The following is a 25,792-nucleotide window of genomic DNA, read 5'->3' as shown; positions in this document are numbered from 1 at the left end:
AGGTAGCAAATATAGATGCTGGAAAGGACTATTCACAGCATAATGGTGTTAACTGAGTTCCCCGAGTTCATGCAGCTAGTCCATAGCAGAGCTTGAAGATTAATATCTCTTGGTGACACCCCGGCTGCTGTACCTCTTACCGCGCTGCCATGCTGAGCCTTCCCAGCCGGTACAGATACCTCCTGACTCCTCTTGCCAAACTCTCCACGTGTGGACAGGCTGCTCGTTCTCCCCTGCGCTCAGGTTGGTTAGTTTGTGTTTTTATCCCTTGAAATGAAGGTTTTTTGCCCGCTGAGTCCTTGAAGCTGGAGGAGACCAGAAATGACTTTTCTTTGTTTTGAAGAGCTGCCAAATTCCATCGCGCTGCTCTGGTCCCTAAAGCAATGAGCTACAAGACACTCAACCCTGGGTGAAAAGCAGGGATGTGAGTTCTTCCCCGGAGCCCGACGCGGCGGGATGTACGTGCCCAGCTCTGCTCTCCTGCTTCCGCTGGGAAGTTTTCCATTTAGTCTCAGTAGGTCTGCGGGAACTGGCTCCCATCACAGCAGCAACATAGCTCGGCAGGGATGGGCAATTTGGTTTGAAAAGCAAAACAAAATAAATATAACAGGCTCTAACCTGTGTTCTGTTGCCCGAAATAACTTGAAAGGGTTTGCTTTGGATCTGCATCAGCCAAAGCGACCTTCTGCAGGGGTGCTCATGGAGGGGACGGAGTGGAGCCTGCTGCCAGTCCTTGACCAGCACCCATGAGACAGCTCATGGAGAGAAAACCCTCTTATCATGTCTGTCAATGGCTTCTTCTGCTGTTGCCTTTACACACGTCATCCTTCCTGGGACAAACCTGAACCAGGAGGATGCACAGATCCTTTCACCAGGAGTATCACTCCTGTCCCGAGAGGTCCAGCCAGAGCGCAGATGAAGAGCAGGACACTGCTTCCCTGGACTGATGTTAACCCAGGCTTGTGCAAATACACTCTCTCATCGATCACCTACTTCCTGATGGGATGCACCCAAGTCCGTGGATGGGAGAGCCAAGCCTTTGAGGGATGGGGTCATAGGCTGCCAGGGTCCCCTGCCTCTGTGCTCAGCCAGCTGGTGACAGCATTCCCTACTCCATGGATAACTGGCTGTCAGTTATGCTGGCACAGCCCCGTCGTGATGCTCAAGAACAAGTTAAAGAAGGAAAGGGGGGATTCTCAGAGCAATCTGGCTTTTCAGGGAAAAGGCCTACAGAAAATGTTAACTTGCTGGAAAACTAAAACTGCTCAGTCTGCACTTTGCCTTTGGACGAAAGGTCACTGTTTTCTGCGAAAACAACTCCTCCTCCACCCAGCTCTGGTCCGGAGCACGCACAAGCCTTTTTAACTAGTGAGCCATGAAGGGCTAAAGGGCCTGATCCAGACCCCCCAAGCACCAGCAGATGGCTCCTCGCTGACCTTACAGGCTCTGCAACATGAGCAGCACCCAGATAAGGAAAACAGTGTGGGGCAATGACCCAGGATGGAAAACATTTCCCTTCTAACTCGTGTGGTATCTTTAACTGTTTTATTATTAAATACTTCTGCCGTAGAACACAGCAGCTCCACATCCTGCTGCTTCCCCTCACAACAGATCTGCTCTGCCTATCCTTATCCTAACAAGCATCGCTAACACACAGGAGACACTTGCGGGGCCAGGCTTTCATCCTCAACTTCCCTGCTTTGCCCCTGTTCTCTCTGACCTCTGCTCACATCTGGATGGGAGAAACCCCAGAGGAATCTGGAAAACATCAGGCTGAGTTAAAATAAGGATTCAAACAATGTCACGAGGCCTCAGATGCCATGGGGGCAGGCTGGCTGTGGGTGCTGTGGATGGCCAGGCAAGCCCCATCCTGCCCTGAGGAGATCTCGCAGGCACTCGGATGGGCTCTGTACTGCAAGAACCCAGCGCAGCAGATATCCATCTTCCCAGGGCGTTATTCTCACTTTGAAAAGGAAAGTGTCCAAACATCAAGTTTTGCTAACAAGAACTGATTCACATTTTGGAAATTAACAGCTGCTTGGAGCTAAAACTGGAGGGTGCAGGGCAGGGGGGGAGGGGGAGACACACACACAGAAATTAAAGAAAGAAAGAAACCAGGAGAAAGGAAAGAACATAATGTAAAACAAGGGTAGGAAAAAGCCTTTAAAGTGGAGCCAACTTTATTCAAAGGCACTGTGGAAAGTAATTACATTAAGTTTACAAATGCCTTTGTGTTCTGCAGTCTTCCTAGGTTTGGGGTGTGTTTCCATTTTAACTTTGACAGTTTACAAACCTACCCCTGCTAGTAAAGGCAGGACTGCAGCTTCTCCTGGCAGCCCCACGGCTGACCAAAGACACAACTCACGTGAGCGTATTTGTGAGCAAAGTCTTACACCTTTTCCCACAAGGAAAAGTTAGCAACCAACCTGCCAATTTACGCCATTGATGAAGGATCTCTTTGATCAATGAATTAAAGGAGATGGAGGGGAAATAAGTTTCTCATGCCACGAATTGCTGTTGGGAAGTAGCATTAGGTTGTACTCGCCCTGAGTACAACACCCCAACCGAAAGCACCCACCAAACCGGGTTGTTTGGGATGACTGTACCACTGGGATGGACTACAAAGGAGCACACGGTGTCCTGGCGTGGCTTAGCTGATAGGTGCCGACTTGCTCAGCCATAACAGCTCCAGCACATCCAGCTGGGCAATCCCGCCTGGCTTTCATGAAAACAAACTGTAAAACCAGCTGCAAAGAGCCCTGCGAGGGCAGAACGTGCTGGCCTGTGTGCAGCAGAGTGCCTGAACACGGGTGTCCCCAAAAAGGGGACCGTGGTGGGTCAGCCACCACTCAGGCACAGCAAACTATCACATGCAGTGGAGTCTGTTCACAATCCAGGCATGCCAGCATTCTCCAATGCCCAGGACAGCATTGCTTCCCTGAGGAAGCCCAGCAGCCCATCCCACCCCACCCAGGGATGTACCATAGTGGTACAGCAGCATCTGCTTGTGCTCACTCATGGCTCCATCCCTGTCTTGCCACTCGTGAGCTCCCATGAGCTTTGGCTGCAGGAGGAGGAAGGCGGCCAGTGGCTCAACAAGCCTGTGCTGGCCTGGGCGAGCAGGGCTGCTCCTGCAGCTCACCTGCTCCTCCTCAGTGTTGGCTTTTGAATGACATGTCAGGCATTAAATGATCTTTTACACCGAGCACTTAGAATTGATAGAGAAACAGTGTCTTTGGTATTTCTCTCATTCCTGCTGACCTCCCCTGGAAAAGCAAAGAGGAAAAAAAACCCTGAACAAGCCACACGCAAATAACCCTCTCAATGCTGCAAGTGCTTGTACACGTAGGCTCACACACGAGCTCCATGGACGATAGCACGTGCAAAACTGGAAAATGGGTTCAGTGTGCTTTGGCCCGAGTCTGTGGCTATTGGCATACAAAGCACTTACTTATTTCTTGAAGCAAAACAATCCTTGCAGCAAGGCCAGATGCTCCAAAACAGAAGAATGGGAACTGCTGGCTGGGTTGGTGAGCATGGGATCACAGCCAGGGATGTACCCCAGGAGGGAGCCAGAGTCCCTTTGAGACCCTGCAGCCCTGGTTGGGAGCAGACTCTTATCACCCCCAGATCCATGAACATCCCCTTGTGCCATCACGCAGCAGCAGGAGGTGGATGTACCCCCGGCGCCAGGCGGTCGGGTGCCCCACAATGCTGGGTTTGCTCTCAGAAACCCGCTCCCAAGTCGCAGGGACAAAGGCAGGGAACAAAGGAAAAACCATTTTCCTAAGTGCTATTTGTTCTGGCACGCTCTGCGGCTCTCCATGTACTTCTCTCCCATGGCTAACGGCAGCTGAGTTGTTTGAGCATTGCTGCTCACCAGTTGACATCCACTCGTGCCAAGCCTTTGGAGCAGTTCTCGGACTGTAAGAGATCCCACGGAAACATTGCTTCCTGCTGGCATCAAAGAGCAATACTTGAATGAAGGCTGAACATCCACAAGTTTTAGACTTGTCAAAGCGCATGCCATCATTTTTCTTTTTTTAGACAGAAATTGAATTGGGATTAAAAGGAGCCAGAAACAGTGCCTTCAAAAGCATCTGAGAGCGGCCTTTGTGCTGCAAGGTACTGACCGGCTTAGAGTCCCCTGGAGCACAAGCAATTATAATAATCATCTGCTGTATTGATCAGAGCTGATAATTCCCCTGGCTTTGCCACTTAAACTGTTCTTGTATTGGTAAGGCCAGGGGAAGCATACTGGAATAACAGCACGACAAGGAAAAGCTGTAATTGTACACTGGAATAAAGCTCCAGGGCAAGTTCTTAGAATCACAGAATGGTTTAAGTTGGAATGGGCCTTAAAGGTCATCTAGTTCCAACCCCCCGCCACTGGCAGGAACACCTTCCACTAGAGCAGGTTGCTCCAAGCCCCGTCCAACCTGGCCTTGAAAGTTTATATTGTGCAGTCCAGGGTTTATCTGTTTTCTTTCCCACTCCCTGCTCATTCCCTGCCTCTTACCTCTGCTGACCACCACACAGCTACTTCAGAACCAAACCAACCATGTCAGGTGAGTGGTTTTGTCTCCATGCCCCATCAATGGAGGCTGATTCCCTCCCTGACAATAAGGTTGTTCAAGGATTAAACAATTTTAACATTGGCTCACCACGACTAGGAAAACACCCAGGATACAGACACGCAGCAAAATGGTTTTGCCATGCGGGTTATTTTGCAGCATGGGATGCACTCACACCTCCTCCATCCACTCACTCTGCTCCAGGGCAGAGAAAATAGCTCCATGATCTCCTAACCCACCCCAGCTGCCCCCAAGTCACGCAGCACTGGGATTGCACACGGAAAAAGCATTTCGTGTGCGGGATTGCTGCTCCATCCAGCTTGGAAGCATTCCACACAGTCCTATGCCTGGAGGCTGGATTAGAAAGCTCCAGCCTTGAAATAAGAGTCGCTAGCTGCCGGGCTATTTAGATACTGAAAGAGTTCACAGGGGAGGTGATGGACTCACGGCTACTTCAAAGTGAAATTGGAGAGCTTTGAAAAATGTGCTGAAATGCAGCTTTTGGGTAAAATACTACAGCGTGCATGCGTGCAAGGGGGCAGAGCGAGAGGCAGCTGCAGCTTCTGGCACCAGTGTACATGAGTTACAGCTCCTCTTCAGTGCCCTCAGCTTCCCATCCACCATGCTCTCCAGATCAGGATCTACTAAGGAAGCTCTTCATGGGGCCATAAATTAGCTTATCTGCTTCCCATTACTACGCAGGCTTAGGGCACAGGGTTGCTTTGGTCTATCTTGTTACTTCCTTGCTTTAATCTCTTGAGGAGTGAAACAGTTTGTTGAACTTAAAGGGCTCAAGAAAGGATGAAAAGGTAAAATGCACTTGACCGTGACACACAGGCAAAAGTGAGACACACAGCCCCCAGAGATGACTGGCCCAGATAATGTACTTTCTACCACACCGAGGTGATGAAAATGGGTATCTTTAGGCAAGGTGTAAATGCACATTTTGTGTAGGTTCATCTCCGCTCTCCTTTCCTCATTTTGCGTCCTGAACAGCAACTGATGAAGCTTGGAGGTTTTATAACTCAAGCCCTTGCTATAGGTCTTGCAAAAGATCCAGGACAGGAATCAACACATATATTAGACCCTGAATAAATTCCCCATGACAGCTACGAGTTTCACACCACACTGCAAAGCTCTTGAGGTCCAAGCTCTAATGTCTGCCTTGGAGGAAAATAGTCCCTGAACCTTCATGCTACTAATTTTAGCTCAGATGAGATTTTCATAACTTTTTAAGGGACTCCATCAGAGCAACTGTGCTGACAGTCAGAGGGAATTAAGTTCTTACAGCACATACAAGGGTCTTGAATGTTGGCATGCCAGAGCTATACAGAAAGCCACACCGCAGCTGAAGCAGAGCCCCATCTTTTGTTTCATTAGAAATCTGTGCCTATAACCAGCTGCTCTTATTACTGAGACACAATAAAGACAGAAATCCTCAAAAATCCCTTGTATTCTGAAATTCAAGCTGGCATGTTCTAACCCCTTTGGATTTCTCCAAGCCACAGGCCCGAAGAATCCAAGGCTGCGCATTCACATGTATTTACATATGCCTTGCCTAAAAATGTGAAAAACACATCATAAAAGTACTTATTTTTAAGCATTTGCACTCAAACTTATGTCAGTGGAAGGAGGATCAGCTGTTGGACTGCCAGACCCAGCAGACAAACTGGCTCCTGAAGCTGCCTTCCCCCGTCTTTGCAGCCAGGTCTGGGATTTTGCTTTGCTAAGGATACATTTCTACTGCTGTCTGCCCAGTTCAAGACTTTCACACTTATTTCTTTATCCGGCCATCAAATGGCAGGCAGGAAAAAAGAGTATTTGTCAAAGCACACGTCCCAAATGTCTGCCTCACCTACCGTACAGCCACCTCTCCCATTCCCATCTGTATCCATATCTTCCAGAAGAGAAGTCCCTCTTCCGCATGAGACAACTTCTCATTGAGGTCCAATCCAAGTGGGATTAGAGCCCACGGGAGCCTCTTGGCCATCCCGTGTAGGCGACTGCTATTACAAGAAACCACATTTTCTAATCACGTTGTAATTTATGGAGCTCAGTGTTGGGTTTTTACCCGTCGCTCTCCCTGTTGGCAGGTTGCCGCTGAGCCTTACACCTCTGATGGTTTGAAACCTCTTCCAATTTCCTGCCTGAATGCATTTGGAGCCAGTTTATATCTATGTTCTTGTGCCAAAGTTGGAGCTTGAATAACTGCTCTTCCTCACCTAATGCACAGGGAGTGATCATAACCCTTCGATTTGCTAGGTTGAACAAACCAAGTTCTTCTAGGCTCCTCAACGAAACAACATTTCCAGCCTCCTTCCAGTTTATACCCCTCTTTCTTGAGCAGAGATGACATAAATTTGAGCCAGTTTTCCAGATGAATTTTTACCATACTTTACGCAGTGGTATTGCAACATTTTTTATATTACAATCTTTATCCCTGTCTTATAAACATATTTAGAAATACATAATATTTATGGCTGTTGTATAAAGCATTTTACAGTCCTGCACACTGATGAGCCATAAGGGATAACTTTTGGCTCTGCTCCTCAATGCAGTGTCTGGACCATTATCTATGAATACTGGACCAATGCTTTGTTTCCTCTTTAGGAATGGACATTAAGTAACCAACATGATTTTCAAAGAGTTGACATGTACCACAGACCAGCTGATGCCTGAATTAGTCTCCAGGAATCCACTGAGACCTTGTAGGTTTGAGTTGATTCCCCTTTCAATTATACTTAATAATTTAAGCTCTGGATTGAAGGGACTCTCCAAATTCTGAAGTGACCTGTGGACACTTTCAAAACCCAATGTCGTGTTTGCTGGCCAACTTCTCCCCCTGATACCCTGTAAATTGCTGCGTTGAGTGAGACACGAACACTGTCTCCCAAGAATAGTGAGGTAGGAATGTTGTCGTCCAAGCATAATAAGAAAACTGCATTAGTCTTTCTGGGGACCACTTACCTCCCCAGCTCATATGCTGTGTAGAGATTTTAATAAAGTAGAATACTGCAGAAAAAAAGTTGTTTCATTTCATCTGTTTCATGTCAAAGAAATACGACAGCGAAACAGCGGAAGGCAGAGAAAAAAATCACTGCCTGCAAATCTGTATTTCCAGCCTAGGCTGACAGCAGTGCCCTCAGCCATAGCAGAGCCCACCAGCTGCTCCATGGCAGACATCAGCCTTTCAGAGACTCCACATCCCATGTGCACACCAGGCTCATCCACCAGAAAGCCCCTCATCTGTCTGGAGCCTTACACGGCTCCAGAAGTCATTGTAGAGGTACTTTGTACCCCCGCGTGATGTAAAGGGCATCCTCCTGCACCCCAGGGCACCTCCCAGCCCTGCAACACCCTGTAGTAACTTCCAGAGAAATTCACGGTGCTTTCTTCACCCCGGGACACCCCCCAGCCCTGCATCATGGCTCTTTCACAGCCCAGAGAAGTCACACCTCGCTTTTGTCTCCTTAGAGGCTCATCCGATGCGTGAAAGGTCCTGAAAAGGCTGTTGGATGAGCTATGCTGGAAGGATCTCAGTGCCTGTCTTCAGCTCTGCTTACGGCTGCTCTTCATCTCCATGGTGATTAGAGACAGCTCTGAAGTGGCAAATCTGCTAAAAGGCTCAGCAACGCAGACAGAGGAGCGTAATTAGAAAGCGGGTGTTCATACTGAGGAGCACCGTGACCTCTGCAAGGAAGAGATGCTGGAAGAACCTAAAAATACATTAACCTGAGTAATGCATGAGATGTCAGAACCTACTGTTGGAGCTAATGGACTTTTATTTGCTCCTGAGCATCCCAAACTCCCTCATGGCTATTTCTTAAAAAGCACCTGAGGGATCAAGGAAGCATCCAGGTCTTCTGGAGTATGTCACCACTATGCTGGAAATGAGTTTAAATTGCTGTCCATGCCATTCTGGACTCATCAGCAACCGTGTCTACCTGGTCAGGTGCCACCTGTCACTAAATACCAGTATGTCCACCCAAAGCTACAGGGACATGGGCCAGCTTGGGCTCCAGAAGCCGCTGACATGCCTGGACAGAATGTGATGCTGAGAGCAGGTGGTACCAGCATGGGTATGATCCTCCAACAGGACTCCTGAAACCCAACTGGTTCATGTCCTCACAGCATGAAGGGCCAGCAGAGCTACTTCAGGACCATCTGCATCTCTCCATACACTGTGTCTTGTACGTCCTGGGAGGCACAAAGGGAGCCTCTGACATAAGGAAGGTGACAGAAAACAAGGCTGCTGCCTGATTTGCATGGTTGGATGGCACCAAATGGAACACACGGTTCTGTGGAGTTTCAAACGAGCACTGAGCAAGGCTTGTAAAGACAAGAAGAAAAAAAACAAACCACCAAACAACTGGATTTTCTCTAATCAGACAGATAATATTTACAGCCTACGGGTGGTGCCAAAATGTTTCAGGAAATGCCTAAGCCCTTCTGAATAAAAGCTCAGAAAAACACAATATTTAAGGACAGCAACTACAACAGTAAGAACGAAAGCTTTCCACCCTCTCCCAGCCTCCTTACACAGTTTAAAATGATTGCCATAGCAATTATCAAGACTAAGCTCATTTTGCAATCTCCTCTGCAAATTAAGTTCTGAGTTGAACACATAAAAGATCAGCATAAAAACCAAGCGAATCACGTAAACTGCAAGGAGCAGAAATCAAGGTGCGCTTGGCACAGACAACATGCTGAGGTCTAATCCATCCTGCTCAATTCCTGTACCAAGACCTGAACTTCATTTGAGCAATTCCTTCCAGTAAGACACAACCATCATGCTTGAAAATGCCAACCCCAAAGATTTTGGCTTGTTTTTCAGTGTCTTTCACCAGCTCTGACTGTCTGCCCTGCACTGACTGCAGAGCGGAGTGGTCAGGAGGGCAGAACACAAGCACTTACTCCCCTGGGAACGCTGGAGTCCCACCACATTTTTCTCCAATGAAGCAGTAGTAGATACATCTGTATCCATTCCCTTGCACAACCACAACAAATACCATCCTGGCATTTGCTTCCCCCCTCTCAATTACCAATTACATCTACAGACGCAGAAAACCACAAGTCCTGCAAGGATCGCAGCTCTATTTTGTTCCATTTGTGCATTCAGACCAGACCTGTCTCTGCGAGTCTCTATAGTACACCTAGAAACAGCCAGTTGCAAGTCTTTGCTCCCCTAGAGAAAAATCAGGGCAACTATTTCTATAAAGCATATTAAACCAGTTTATTTCTGGTAACTGGGTGGTGTCATCGTTACCTGCTCTGGCTTCAGGCCAGGAGGGACCCACGCGTACTCTTCCAAGGCACAGCCCGAGTCATCATCAGAAGTCGAGTTCCTCTGGAAGTCAAACATGAGCTTTGTGACGGTCTTCTCCATCTCCAGAGGCATAACTGTTACGATGTGCTCTTCCTGGGAGCACTTACAGTGAAGGCAAATCTTCCTGCAAAGTGAGGAGAGAGGAAAAATAGGTGCCCTGGTGAGCTGCGCTTGAAATAAGAAAGCAAAGCAATTCCTGCGTTAGTAGCCAGCAGCTGGCTTGCAGATACTAAACTCAACCCTTTTTTATGCTCAGGCATTTTCTAATGCAGGATTTATCTCTCTTACAAGGAGGAAACAAAAGTCCATATTTGCTGTAACAACACTTGGCAATCAAGCTGAGTCAGGCTGCCCAATGTTTGGGGATATGTAATTGCCTGTCCCTTTACTGCACCACGAGGAGCATTTCCAGGGGCGGGCACAGGCCACATGCCCTCCTGGTGCAGATCACCATGCCAGCCAGTAATTGCTGAGCTGATAGAGAATTTAGGACAGCTGAGCATTTCTCTAATACAGAAAATGGTGGTTTGACTGGGAAGCCGTGAATGGCAAGTCCCTTTAGCATACTGATAGCATAAATTTGCTTATTAAAGTAGCATAAAAATTGATTATAGTCTGAACATATAAAGCCTAAATTAAATTAAGGGAGGCTACAAAAACCACAGTCACACTACAACAGCATCTTAACTGCCTGGCTCAGCAGCACACCAGCTTGCATGCTGCCCGAGAGGTGGAAGGGGAGGGGGAAAGCACAAGAAGAACTGAAAGAACAGCCCACAGGTTGCAATTTAACAGCCATTAACCTAGTTCACTGCAAATACCACTTTTTAGCACTTCTTTTAAGGGTCTGTTCTTGCAGCTGGTGGTCCATGGGGGATTTTCTTCATTGGCTTGAACCTGAGCATTTATCTGCAGAGCTGCCAGGACATCGCACCCCTTCGCCTTCCTTCACAGCAAAGGACTAACCTGGTTGAAAACATCACCCAGCCCCATAAAAAGAGGTTAAAGAGAACACTGATAAATTGGCTTCTATTATAAAAATGCAATGCTCTCCCACAATATGGGTCAATGGTATCTATTTTAAAGTAACCACACAGGATTCTGGATTAATTTGCGCTAATGAAACACCACTGACTTCTGAGGAACCAGATACAGTTTCACTTGGGTAGCACAAGAAAGACATCCCAGAAATAATAAGGTACTACACAAAAAGGAAGGGAAAAATTACTGTTGCCATTGCAGGTATAAGGTAAAGTGGAGAAATTCAGAAAGCAGCAACAGTTAAACAACCAGGGGCTGTAGTTTTCAAATACCTTCCCTTCTTTCTCACCACTGTGTACAAGCCAGCTAAGCATACCAGTGCTCAGATCCAGATTCGAGTCTAACTTTCCATTTGGCCACTGCAGCACAAAAAATGCACTCTAGCAAAAGTCAAGAGGCTCCGTTAAGTCAAGCCAGGGAGATTTGCCAGATTTTCCCATTTCCTGCCTTTCATCAGATCTAAACCACATCGCGACCCCCACGCACCCATTGCGTCTGGTTTGCGTCCAGTCGGAGAGTCTCAGCATTGCCTCTGGCTGTTACCTTAAGAAATAAGCAAGGCACCGTTTCATGTGAATACTTTAATTAATCAGCTACTGTGGAAGGGCCCTCTGCCTCACCAAAGCTGCTCATTCCTTTGCTGTTTCCATCTCATTTAGCAATATGATGCAAAGCAGCTCAATATGCAACAAGATACTAAGAATAATTGATAGCTCCAGAGCTCCAGGTTCATTGGAGATAGTTATTCTAACAGGGTTTAGGACTTCTTAGCCAAATTTTAGTTTTCAGGTTATCAATCACAAGCTTCAAAGGGAGACAAACCCAACAATCAATGCTCGGATAGCCAGGAGCGCGAGCACTGTGATGGGGAAAAAGCCAGACCACACGTTTCTCCCTCCTCCCTGCTCCAGACACATCCCCTCCAGGAGATGGAAGATGGAAGGAGAGTGCTGGAGGTCTTGGCTTTTAATAAATGACATAAATCAACTATCGTGAGGACTTTAAACAATGGTGTTAAACAAAAGAGTTAATAGGTGAGGTGTATGATCAATTAGAACCCACACAACCACCATCCGGCAGCTCACACCACATACAGCCAGCAGTGTAAGGACCAGGTCAGGAAGCTGATTTACTCCTGCCCCATCCAGGCAAGTGGGTACCACTGGTGGGTGGCTTCTCCTGGTCAGAAAAGCAAAGGATGAAAAGGACACAGGTAGCCTGCCAATTCATCAGTGATATCCCCATGCCAGGGCAACAGGCTCAGTAAAAGCTCTGCACCATTAAACACCAGCATCTCCATGGCTGGTTTTGCCACCTCCCTGGGAAAACTGTACAAACTTCAAGATCTTGCCCCTGAGATATTCAGTTCTCTTCCTTTCCCCTCATTAAATGCAGAAGATTAACAGCTTTAATTACAATTATTTTCTTTACATTAGTATATATTGTTTCATGGGAACAATACTCAGTGTCCTAGGAGTGTCTTTCCACTTCTATGATATGGTTTCCATGACTTCTTCACATAGGTCTCACTTACTCAACTTTATTTTATCATCTTCCAGCTCACTATAATTAAAAAATAATTCCCTGTAGTAAAAACTTAATATAAAAATGTACATTTCAAATGTGAGATGAAATTGAAAAAGCAGCATCCCCCCCCAAACGCACTGAGAGCAGAGCGGGATGAAGTGAGATGATGCACGTGCCAGCGCTTGGCCATGCACACAGCAGCTGGAGGGACAGCGTGCTGTGGGTGCTGGTGCTACGATGGAGAGCTGGTGGGTGTTGGAGAGGAAGCAGGGCCATGGCCAGCAGCACATTCAGCTGCTCCTGCCAGCAATGGCTCATTAGTCATTAATGTGGGAATAGCGTTGGAGCCTGGAGACGCTCAGCGTCCTGCATTCCTTACCATATGAAGGGAGTTGCAGCCCAGGTGGATGTCCTGCAAATGGAAACCCATTAGCTTGGCTCTGGATAGACACAGCCCCACCTAAACACCACCAAAGCTTCATCAACAATGACTTCAACTGCCCGTGTGGCCAAGGAGCCCCACACAATTTGAGAAGAGTGCGGGCAGCTTTGTTGTTTGGGTTTTTTTAATCAAGAAGAAACTAACGCAAATCACTCTCGGTAAATCCCATCTTCATTCCTGAGCCTGTCCGCCTTTCTTTCATTGCAGAGAATCCTAGAATGGTTTATGTTGGAAGGGATGTTCAAGCTCATCCAGTTCCAACCCCCTGCCACGGGCAGGGACACCTTCCACTAGAGCAGGTTGCTCCAAGCCCCTGTGTCCAACCTGGCCTTGAGCACTGCCAGGGATGGAGCAGCCACAGCTTCCCTCACCATCCTCACAGGGAAGAATTTCTTCCTAATGTCTAATCTCTATCTCCCCTCTGGCAGGTTAAAGCCATTCCCCCTTGTCCTGTCCTTACACATCCTTGTCAAAAGGCCCTCCACAGGTTTCTTGTAGCCCCTTTAGGCACTGGGAGCTGCTCTAAGGTCTACCCAGAGCCTTCTCTTCTCCAGGCTGAACAACCCCAACTCTTTCAGCCCATCTCCGTAGCAGAGCTGCTCCATTCCTTGGAGCATCTTTGTGGCCTCCTCTGGACTTCTCCAACAGGTCCATGCCCTTCCTATGTTGGCGAAGGGTCTGCAAGCTCATCTCAGGGAAATACCTCCCCTGGTGATTAAGAGACGTCTCCAGCATCGGGGAGGACACAAGGCTGGAGACAGTTTGGTGCTGTTGCTAAAAGCAACATCCTAGAGCATCACTTGAGTCCAGGAGCTGGCGAGGAGAAATCCACTGATGTTGCATTTCCCACCGAAGCAAGGAGAGCTGCCAGCATGACCAGCTTCAGGCATGGAGGGTAAATAAAGATGCTGTTGAGCAGCTCTAGCTGGCGGACAGGGAGGAAAGAAGCAAGGGAGCCAGCCATCAGCCATGCTGCCACAGGAGGCACAGGCTAGGGAGCACCTCGGAGCGCTGCACGGAGCTGCCCTGCAGCGGGGCCAGGGCGGCGGGAAGCAAATGGGGAGAACAAGAACATTTCCTGGTGTCAGATTTAGCTGGAAAGGAGCCTGCCTTGAATTGACTTCACATGGTACAAAGCAGCCACTGGCTCAGAAACAGATTGAAAAGTTTGTTCTCCTCAAGGCCAGCGCTTCGTGCGAGGAAGTTACAAGATGGATGTATTTTATTTTGCAATGGCTGCTTTTACACGGTGCTCTTGGCACTGCGGACGGTCCTCTCCTCCAAGGAGTCTCTAACCCCTATCCCTAGTTACATCCCCACCCATCCACTGGTGCAGGGGGACCGTGCAAGCTGGATCCAACACCCCGCATCAGCCCTCTTCTATGGATGAAAGCCAGCACACAAGGGGAATCTGAAAGCAAACGGCCCCACACAGCAAGCAGAGAACATGGCTTTGGAGTCTCTCTTGTTTAGGATGCAGGAGCATGCTTCCAGCCCAGTTCCAACTACATACAGCTCAACACAAGCCCAATTGACCTGTGAGGTCTCTGGGATGAGGCAGTCTCTTGTTGTACGCCACGGTTACCAAAGCACAGCCTCTGCCATCTCTGGAGCCTCCCACAGCCCTTTCATCATTGCAGTGGCACCAACAATAAGTTAAACCACACTGAAAACATGAGGGCTATGCTAGAAGCTCTGGAGAGAGCTGTGAGCATGCCCCCAGCTTTCTGAAGAGAGCTGAGGTCTCCCTGCTGTGAGAATAAACAGGAAAAGCACAAGTAGAGCTTAAAAAAGAGGGAAGAGGGACCGGGTCAGCCCGAATCCAAGGCAAAGTGAACCCTTGCAAATGGTCAGTAGCTCCAACAAAGGAGCATCTCCCAGCAAACAGCCTGCATTGCTGGCGTCCGGGGTGGCAGAGACAGGACCAGACTCCTCTGGGACTGCGAGGGCAGCAGAATCCTGCCTGCAAGAAAAACTCCTGTCCATAGGGCTCTTCTCTTCCAGCCACGGGTGCTGGCTCGGCCGGGTGCACACAGAGGAGATACCGCAGCAAACACCACCAAAGCCAAGCCTGCCCAGGCTGGGTACCACAAGTATGTTAAGAAAGGGCAGCGGAAGAGCCCATCACCTCCGGGCAACAGCAGGAATGAAAGCAGAGTTTAAAACAGTGGCAGAAATGTTAAAATTCCTCTCAGACAAAAAAGGAACTGGGCAAACAGCCCTTATCACCCCCCGCCCAAGCACTGCTTATCTCTGCCTCTCAGTTGTTTCTTCTGGGATGTAAATAAATGGGCTGTATCAGGGAGCAGCTCCGTCCCCAGACAACGCCAGGAGCAGGAACGCCACGGCCCACGTCGGGCCACACGATGCCTGTGCTGAGTCTGTAATAAAGGATTTGCATGTATTTGTGCACACATTAACATGCAAGATTTGGAATCCCTCAAAAAGCAATTATCTGCTCAGCTCGGATGGGGTGTGTAACTCAAAGGGGCAATTCCCTTCCTGCTTGGCTTAAGACATACAGAGCAGCCTGTTTTTTTTCCAGCATTGTGCCATCATTCTGATTGCAATGAGGCTTTTGGGTCGGTCACCAGTCAGTAAATCACAAGACTTCCCAGAAACAGGAGAGGCTGAGGATTTGGGGCAGCTCATGTGACCCCTGAGTCTCTTAACAAGGGCATCTTATTATCTCTGCCTGTTATCTCCTCCCCTCATTTAAGAGCTAATGAGGCATCTCTCCACCCTGAGCAAGCTCCAGCTATGCAGAACCATTTCTCCACACCCCACAGGCAGGGCAAACATTTATCTAAACTGGAAAATTAACATAGTCCTCCACTGCCACAGGGAGAGCCCAGCAGTGTGGGCACCACTCTCCTATTTCACAGATGGGAAGCTGAGGTTTGGGGGTACCCAGAGGCAGCACCCAACTGTGGCTTCCCCTGAACATCAGTTGCATCAGAGGAGCCACAAGCTTTTGTGCTCAAGACAGGCAGTGGGAGCTGAAGCTCTGCCTCCTTCTCCAACTTCTCTCACACTGTATTTTGAACCAAATGCTCCCAGTAGCCCCAACCTGCCACTTGCCCATGGCCCCAGGTCTCATAGACCTCAGTGACAAAGCAGGATCCCTCTGCACAAAACACTTCTGTGACTCCACAGCTCTTCCAGTCACTTCAGATGAAAAACCAACCTATCAGTGTGAATGAACTGCAAAGACTTGGGTTGAAGTGGAAGCTTAGTGAAAGCTTTTGTCTGCCCAACTGGGGTGCAAGAGGCTAAAGGAGGTGAATTAGACATGGGCATTACAATAGCAGCAATACAAAGTCTGAGGATGAGGTGCCCTTGGTGGCCTGCAAGGAGAGACAAGTGAGAGCAACACACACTTGACCCACGATGCTGTAGAACAGTTGGCTTAAAAGGTGATCATCAGGTTCTGAAGCACAGTAATACCAGGAAACCAAGGAAGAGATAAATACTCCAGCAACCGAACTACTCCTATGGATGTAACTCCTGCAGTCTCAGTGGCCACAGGGGAGCATGAGTAGCCACACATCTCTGGAAAGGTCTGTAATAGGCAAAGAAACACAGAAAGGATGGAAGAGTTGCAAGTCAGCCTCTCATCCATCTTCCCCATCCATCTTCTCTACCCACTTGATTTGCTTGAGGCACATCAGATTTCCAGTGTTGCTTTATTTTTAATCCTCTCTGACCTCCACACTACCAACAGCAGGAATTGCGAATGTATCCAGGGTGGCATTGAAGCTTTTATTACAAACCTCATTTCCACTCCTTGAAAAATCCTCCTCTCCGGCTGAAGTTGCCCATGCTCAGCCTCAGGTTGAAGTCTAATTTTATTTTTAAGACTCTTTAAAAATCCTTTACTATTCCAAAAGTTATTCTTGCTCAATTAAGAAAAAGAAGGGGGAAAAAAGAACTATCTACAGTATTGTCAGCTGTAGCCACGTATGAGCAAAAGCTGTGTCCAAGTTGGTCTGCCTTCATGGTCAATCAGGACCATCAATTCTACAAGTGGGTAGAACATTTGCCTGTGGGTCCCCACTGCCCTGTCCCCAAGCCCCTGCTTCCCTGTGGCACAGCTACAGGCAGCGCCCAGGCTGCTTCCAGTTTTGCTGTTTGTGGTCTTAGGCACCACATTGCAGACAACAACCATCAGCACACAAGGCTGTGCTCCTCCCAGATGAGACCAAGAAACTGGGAGAAAACACAATACGACATACAAACCCCAAATCCTTCATCTAAGCTGTCTTGGTGCCCTCTTGGGCAAACAAGGAACGGGAACCACAGCCCACAACCATGGCCAGACCTTTCAGCAGCACCCCAGGATGAATTCAACCACAACCAACATTTCCAACCTGTGGTTAAATCACAGTGGGGGAGCTGGGGTGCATCACAAGTCATTCTGGGGAGCCCAGGAGCACCCCAGCACTCTGCAGTGAACACAGGTCCCTGCTTCAGCTCCAGTTTCTCCTCATGAGTCGAGTAGGAGCCCCAGGGTGCTTAAACACTCCCTGGACCTGAACCACACTGCCAGGCTGCTCCTGTGAGCTGCAACCCATGACACGAACCATGAAAATGCTGATGCATAAAGATGAGACAGTTAAATTAAGGGATATTAAAAACTCAGCAGATCTCAAAAGAACTATTTGGAGTTGTCAAGATATTTTGCAGTATAGAGGTTAGACAGAGGCGGGGAAAGTGCTATACCCGTGTGAGCTGCAGATCAAGCAAGGGGGACAGAGAGAAGAGGAAAAATAAGGTGCTGTGAGCCCCAGCCTGTTGCCCAGCCATGCTACCAGGAGAAAACATGTCCAACAGGCTGCTCTGTTACATCCGAGATGATGGAGGCAGCCTGCCAGCTCACGGACTTACCACTCATCTCAACATATTTATGTTAGGTTGCTTTGGTTGGTTCCCTCCCTCCCTTAAAGGTCTAGCTCTTAGCATACAGAAACAATAACAACCACATATTCTTCCCCAGTCACGGAGAAGAAATCAAACCCCTAGTTTCCAAGCTGAAGAGAAGAACAGGCGCAATAACAGCAATAACAACCCTGAAGCTGGTGGGTAAACAATGCTGAAGCCAACCTCACGATTTTGGAAGGCAGGGGGAGCCACAGGATGGGCAGACCAGAAGCTGTGGACACCAGAGGGGGGTTTGATGTCCCCCATGGCAGGATAAACCCAACCCCAATTCCCTGGGAGCCCAGTGGGCAGGGATGGAGCAGGACCCTCACCAAACCCTCCCTCTGGGTTGAGTTCAGCAGCACTCCCCACCATGAGCAAACCCTGTCCTACCCTGTGGGTTAGATGGTCAGATGTTACTTATACTATTTGGTGGCTTCTCAGCCTAACAAGATGCAGAGCTGTATCACAGGGGGGTTTCTTTCTGCTGCTTAACTGAAGGAACATAATCACCTCCAAGCCTGGGGTTCAAGCAAGATTTAGGCTCTGCCTGTGGATCTCAAACCAGCTCTCCACAAAGAAGCCTGTCTCTGTTCAGCATGTGGGTCCCCACTGCCCTCTCAAGTTTGCAGAACCCTGGTCTCTTCACAGGCGGCATTTATCTTCCTGCCCCTCTCTTTCCCCACCCTGTGCCAGGCTTGCCGTCCATCTCACTGATCTCAGTCTAAGCTACGCAGGTTCCCAGTGATCTGCCCTGGGGCTGTAAGTTCTATTTTGAGGGACTCCACCAGTTTGCATTTGCAGCATGACAAGCAGAAACCACGGGAAGCGGTAAACAGGCTGCAATTCAAGCACCTCCCAGACCATACATCCTAAAGGAAAAAGCCTGGCTGACTGGCAAAACGCTCAGAAGCAGGATGAGCAGGGCTGAAAATTGAAATGATTTCAAAACTTAGGGCTTAGACACATCCCCTGAGACAGGCAATACCGACTCGCTTGTGAAAGCAATCAGTGCCAGCCTGATCTGTGTATGTGCTGGCTTAGCCTGAGCAAGTCTGCCAACAGCAAGTGCGCAAGGCTGGGTCATTTTGTTAAGCTGAATGAGGTAGAAAACACGCAACGGGAGAAGATTAAAACACGAAGCAAAATATAATCTTGTTAGTGGCAGATAGCTTTACTTTACAAATCTTTATTGCAGGCTCAAGCTGGCACCCTTATAAATACAACGCAGTGATGTGAGACATGTAAGTGCTCCCTCAGTAGGAGAAATAATCGCTGAATAAAAAAAAGTGAGATAAGTTACAAGATAAGAGAGCTAAAACTAAAAGGATGACACTGCATCTGGTGTGAATAATTATTTTGGCATCACTCTATCCGGCGCTAATCCTCAACGGCTTGAAAAGATTCGATCAGTGTTTAGCACTGCCACGGAATCAGGGCTACAAAACAAAGAGTAACTGGATTAAAATCTTGCTATGGTCACAGGTCACGTCTGTGTCACATCTGCTTAAAATGTTCCTTCAAGGAACAAGAGAAAAAGGAAATTTGACTTGGAAAGATTGCGTTGAAAAACATACCCCGAGGTTGCAGTTCAAGGTTGGTTTATAGTGAGGCATTCTGGCATGAAAAGAGAAGGACGTAGAAAGAATATTACTTTAAAACTCTCTACCCTCAGGAAGGCAAAACCACCACAATAAACATCTGAACAGTAATGTCCTCAGCCACACCACCAGCCTGCACGCAGCCTGCTCAGAAAATGCGCAGAGAGCCCAGGCTTCCAGAAGCTGCACTTAGCAGAGCAAAGAAATTAACACTGAGAGATGAGGATTTTTGATAATACTTATTCCTATTTGGAGCCAGCTGAGCCTTCCTGATTATCTCTTAAATGAAAAATCCATTACGGTGGCATCAGTGTTTCTCCCTGACTTCCTGCAGCTGCAGAAATGCAATTTAACAATTAACCTTTTCCAGTTGTAAACAACAAGAACAGCAAAGGCTGGGGGGAAAAAAGCGCAGCCCCCTCGGAGCTCACCACCAACAGCACACTGAGCAAAGTTAGCATGCAGCTACGTGCATCCACAGAATGCTCCTTATTCCTCCTCCCTCCTCTCTCCTACTTTCTATCCCTCCTGAAAATCCATGACAACTTCGAAGTTGCTGCCAAAAGGCACTTTCTTACCTGTTCCCACTGACGGCGACAGCGCAGGAGGAGAGAATCCAGCGAGTTGCTCGGCTGTCCTAGATGTGCCAGTTGCTGTTCGGGTGGTGGGCAGCTCCCAGGACCAGCCCAAGCACCGCAGTGCCATAAAGCATCCCACCACCCCAACACACGCTGCCGCCAGACGGGCTTTTGTCGGAGCCTTTCAGACTGTGGCGCGTCTCCAAAGGAAACCTGCCATGGAATAACGTGCCATTCCTGCCCCGCGTCCTGAGCTCTCGCTTCAATTGCCCCGCTCTGAAACGCAGCTCCGGAGGGTGCCCCCCGTCTCTGCTCCCAGTCCAACTGAATCCAGCAGCTCCCCCTTCCAGCCCGCCTTTCACTAAATGACCCTTCGTGGTGGCAAGAGGATGTCCAATTTGCTCTCCCAGCGCAAGGCATTAACGAGGAGAGATGCAGCCCATGGAGAATAATTGCCGGCGCAGGAGCGGCGCGGGGCTCTGCTGTTGCATTGCTCTCCTCTCCTGCATGCTAATGAGCAATGATGTCAGCAAGCCAAAGTCACCGCATCCGGACCACGCCACGGCCCGGCCACCCTCCCATTTATTTACATGGAAATCAGCTGCTCTTCAGAATCAATAAATCTTGTAGGCTGCTTAAGGAAAGGGAGAGGAATAAACCCCCCTCCCCATCCTTCTCGCTGGCTCGCATGTTTTCAAAGACTTGGCTCTGCACCAGCAGCCCAAAAAATGAATGGTGTGAAGACACTAATTATCCTTCTCCAAACTATCATCTTTATTTGATGCTGACCGAATCTCAACTTGCTGTCAAACTTCAGGCACCGCTTCTTAGGTACACGGGCTATTAAAGCAACGATCTCTGAGCAACGTATCATTTTTCTCCTGGCTTTCAATGCCCTCTTAATTATTTTCTGAAGTCGTTTGCTATTGATTCCCCACTGGTTTTTAGGCGCAGCATGTTTGTGCACCAGCAGGGCTAAATATTCTGGGAAACACAAGTTATTAGCGTGGCATTTTGGTTACCACGTATTTTAATACATTTTCTTTCATATGGCCCCGAGAGATGCAAGATTTGCACCTTTTATGTGTATCTCAGGTACTGTGAGCCCCAGGAATACACCGCCCCAACAGGGATGCTGAAGGCTCCTTCCCCCATGTTTCCCTCCCCTTGGAAAAGAAAAGGCAGAGAGGGAGCTATGCTGCCAAATCTCTTCTGCTGCTGTTAAAGCCTGTTGCTTGGGGATTAGGTGGTCACAAATGAATCTCGAATTCAAGTCAACTGCAGGAGAGCATACATCTTAGCTTCTGCATTTGCAAAAAGTGAGTGAAATTAAAAAACCTAGTTTCTGTGGACTCAAAAACATACAGAAAGCAAATAAAACTTGCTCAACATGTAGTGCTTTTCTAGCGTGCTCCCAACTTTTGGGGCCTGGCTCCAGATTTTGGAGCCCTTGATTTTTGGCAATGTTAACTATGTTTACAGAACACAGAAGGATGCAGAAACTACAGCTGTGAGTCTTCCTGCAGTCTCAAATGCCTTAAATTATTATTATTAAGGCTCATAAATTAGGTTTCATTATATGGAATTACACTCACAATCTCAAGGTCAGACTTTCCTTTCATGGAGGAAGGCACAGCATCACCTCCACTTCTGCTGGGGGTGGCTGAAATGCAAAGGAGAGTCCCTCCAACGACACAGAGCAGTAGAACTTGTAGGAAAAACTCCCCCAAGCCTTCGGGTTCTTAAACTGGTGCATTTTGCCCCTTCCAGCTTGCACTGGGGTTGTGCACAGGATGCCAGCTGCCTCTCTATGGTTAACGTGCCATGGCCCCAAGATGATGTATTTTTCCTCTTAAGTTCAGAACATGTTAATTACAATACAAAGGAAATGAGAGAAAACTGAATTGGGCAAAAGCAAATAAAGCAGCCTGCTTATAAAATGATAATGCTGAGCAGAAGTGCTGTGGAGCAGAAATTACCCGTGTTTACTGTAACAATCTTCCCCGCAAATCTACTGCTAAAGGCACACAGCAGTGACTCGGGGCTACAACCAGCACAAAGAATACATGTCCCTCCATACAGCAGGTCCTGTAGGTGCTAATTTTCAACAAGCACAAGTAAAATGCCTGACTTTATCTGCCAAGGAGCAAAGGCCCTTTAGCTATAAAGGGTCTTTTAGTGCTCCAAGTGCCACGTGAGCAGGACCAACCAGCCCGCCCCGTGCTAAGAGGGAAGGTTGACAAAGCTGTTTTGGCCAAGTGGCTCATCCCCAAGAAAGGGATCACACCAGAAATTGCAAACTTTTAAGTATAAGTTGATCCACAAAGATAAAATTGGAGTAAGAATCATGAGCTGATGTAAACGATCACTAAGATCAACACTCATAACATCTCAGCTGCACGGCTAGCTATGAGCAGAAGAGCTTTGCATCTCCAAACAGCATGACAGACTTCTTGTTCCAATACTTGCAAACCTAAACAGCCGCTAAATCTAACGAACTGGCTCTTCTGAGATGAGAAATCAGATTAGAAGCTGGCTGGTTTGGACACACAGCTGTCTTAGGAAAGTGGAAATGAGCCTTCCTGCTTTGAAAGCTGCTGGTTCATTGGCAATCACTCCGTATTACCGTTACCTACTGCAAGGCTTGTGAAAAGGTCACGGGTTGGAATAACTCCAGAAGGCACACGAGATTTCTTGACGGATTCTGCACATTGTGCAGGTGAAATGGGTGTCTCATTAAGCAGCAAGGAGAATACCAAACCAGTGGAGGACATTATCAAAGGTCACATGAAGGACTTGCACCATTATGAAGATGGATGCTAACAATGGCCAGCAACGAAGCAAATGACCAGAAGTAAAACCTTAGCTACTGAAACAAAGAAAGGCCAAGAGCAGGAAGCTCTGCTTGTAAAGGTAGCCACAACCTTCTGCCCTTTGCTGCTAGTTTTAAAGACAAAGACCCAACCCCAGCCAACTTCAAACTTTCTGCCATTTGCATAAACTCATCTCTTTGGCTAATTTAACAAATCACAAATTTAACTACTTTAACAAAAAAAAGCACCCATGTTTCATAAACACTGTATTTTATCACCTTGGGGTATCAATCGTCCATCAATCAATAGAGCTCCATGTGACTCTCCCAATGACAATGAGCTACATGGCATGGCCACGTGCAGTGACAGCAGACTGGTGCCCTCAAGGTCACCAGGCTACTAACCTGATGAATGTCAGATCAAGTTGCCTTTCTGAATTATTTAGTGAGCATCCTCTGCTGCAGCGTGCCAGGGCACTGTACAACACTGCTACCTCGGGATGTCACAGAGGCTCCAGCCTCAGCCGCCCTGAAATGCTGCCTTTGGGGGGACAAAGGCTGTCCCCTGCGCTGCATGTAACATGGGAGCAGTGGGATTGCAGGTCCCGCCCCAGCACTGAGCCCATTCTGGCTCACAGTGACAGGCACAATAACAGATTGCTTTCCCATCGCTCTTTTTACCCACAGAAATGCAGAATTGGATACTCACAGTGGTTTTTTCCCCTCCGTTCCCACGCTCACCCTGTAATTTGCAGAGAAACCTTCGCTCGCAGAGCCAGTGCTCCTGCCTGGGTGCCAGGATGGGTCATGCCCAGCACGGTCCCAGCCTGAGCTGTGCTCCCATGGCCACAGGGCAGGCTTAAGCAGCAGAACAAGACGCTGGAGAAGGCACAGCTTAGTAAACACTGGAGAGGAAAGGCAAGGGGATTGCAAAAAGCTGCTAGCAGTGAGCAGAGAAGGGTGGCAGGGTCCAGCCCCACTCCTCCAGGCAAAATGCCTGGCTCTTTGGGAGGCACATAGGGATGTGCCCAAGGTATGGGGAAAGGTCCTTGGAGAACTAAAGTCATGAAATACTGGTCAGGACTCTCAGTGAGGTTGAGCTCTCTTTTTAATTCTTTTTATGTTTTTAAGCAAGGCAGCAGATCCTCCCCATACCACTCAATGCCAGAAGCAGGGATGTCTTATCTCAAAGAAAAATGGGCTGGAGGGAGAGGCAGAGAGACCAACATCAGATGCAGCTCATTAATCCTCAAAACTTGGCCTCCTCCACTTTTCCTCAGGGCTTCCATTTGTGGCTGCTGTCTGAGACAGACCCTCTCCTCCTACTGTCACCGTTGCTGCACTCCTTTTCGGCAGAGCCATGGGTAAGGATCTGTACTGTCGGTCTACAAGGAGGAATTTAGTTTCTAAACCACCATGGAGCGCAGCAGCAGCTGGCACAGAAGGGGAGGTACAGCCCAATCTGTGGCTCATTTTAGAGACAATTTTCTGTGTTACCTACTGATGCACCCAGCAAGACAGGCCCGACCCTTGCAGCATCCTCCAATGCACAGGAAGAGCAGGGTGACAAGCCTGTGCCCTCTTGTCCTCTGGCAGCACTGAACCACCCAAAGGCAGCGGTGATGCTGCGGGAGGACCTGGCACACTGCACTGTTGCTCCCGAGCATCGCCGCCCTGCACCCTATACCCCCAATGACAAGGCACCCCAAAATGACCCTCACCTATTGACTGTCCCCACCCCACTACGCACCCCCAGATCACAGACAGGCACTGCATGCTCCGGTGCAACACGTGGAGCACGCCACGAATGTCATTTCAATCCATCACTGTATCTCTATTTTTTTTAATCACCTTAATGCAAGAAGCTTTTGAGAGCTTAACAACAATAAGGCTTTTCATAGCCTCCGGCTTCAACTCGGCACTACCATGTTTTCTACTTTTGTATGCTGAAATCAAATTTGTAACTGAATGAGAACAACAATCTGGATGCTCATGTGGTTTTCTCCCCTTTGCCAGCCTGATCATATTCTCATCTGAAGACTTTTTAATAGTGTCCTTTAATGATGTCTACAAAAGCCTCATTAAAGCGCTGTATCGTAATTTAAGCTAAATAAACTCAACACAGCTATTTTTTTTTTTAATGACATATTTTTCTTGGGGCCTTTCCATGAACAATAAAGCGTTCACTGAAAATATGTTGCGAAGGAAGCGCATAAATCTTCAGCTTATCTGGTGGTATGTTTTCCAAAGATCTAAACCTCCGATCAGCAACAAATTAACTTTCCATTTACACAAAATAGAAGATGTATTTTCAGGATAACCAACTAACCCTGCAAGTCTGCATTAACATGTGCCTTGGCAGCAGCTCAGGACTCCCTCGCTGCCGCCCTTCTCACTGCCTGACGCTGTCAGTTGCTGTCACGTTAGATGGTTTTTATTCTATCTTTTGGCTTCAAACTTGTCTAAAAGGGTGTTTCGGGTCACTGGTTATGCCCTGAGGATTTCTTGCCTTTGCTCACTGAGCTCCCCTCTGCGCTAGCTATGCACAACCTGGTCCTTCACCCAGAAGCTGTGCATCCCCCAGGACTGGGACATGATGCTTAACCATCTCTGTGCTCAGAGGTGAGTCTCAAGTTCTGGCCAAGCAACATAAGTCTGATTTTTACCTCCCTAAACCAGACTGTCTATTAGGTCATGAACAGAAATGGGCTTTCATGATGCCTTCGAGTCTTGAATTTCCCAGTGTATTTGCAAACACAGGGAGATTGGCCATGGTCAGGAAGGCACCTGGATCCTCACCCTCCTAACTGCTCAGTGGGAAGAAAGGTGGCAAAATAGGTGTTTATTTCACACCTGAGAGCATGAAGTAGACCTGGAGGATAAAAATCCAGCTAGGGCAAGCAGATGGACTGGAATGTGTTATTTTGGTCCACCCCAAAATCCATCCATTACAAGACTTCTACAATCCAGA

At 48.1% G+C, this 25,792-nt stretch overlaps 1 protein-coding gene across 3 annotated transcripts in view; it reads right to left on the bottom strand.

Moving 5' to 3' along the window:
• Nucleotides 1–25,792, bottom strand: part of PRICKLE2 (prickle planar cell polarity protein 2) — a 106,470-nt gene that overhangs the window by 21,565 nt on the left and 59,113 nt on the right. For 2 of the 3 annotated variants that reach the window (XM_030501635.1, XM_030501637.1), the window contains one exon: nt 9,841–10,024. In XM_030501635.1, coding sequence (XP_030357495.1) covers nt 9,841–10,024 — 184 coding nt within the window. Of the gene's footprint in view, nt 1–9,840; nt 10,025–20,009; nt 20,510–25,792 lie in introns of those variants that run through there. The other variant, XM_030501636.1, reaches the window with a different exon arrangement.

This window comes from Strigops habroptila, chromosome 11, assembly GCF_004027225.2.
Source record: "Strigops habroptila isolate Jane chromosome 11, bStrHab1.2.pri, whole genome shotgun sequence".
NCBI classification, from domain to species: domain Eukaryota; kingdom Metazoa; phylum Chordata; class Aves; order Psittaciformes; family Psittacidae; genus Strigops; species Strigops habroptila.
This window is presented reverse-complemented; position numbering and strand designations above follow the sequence as displayed.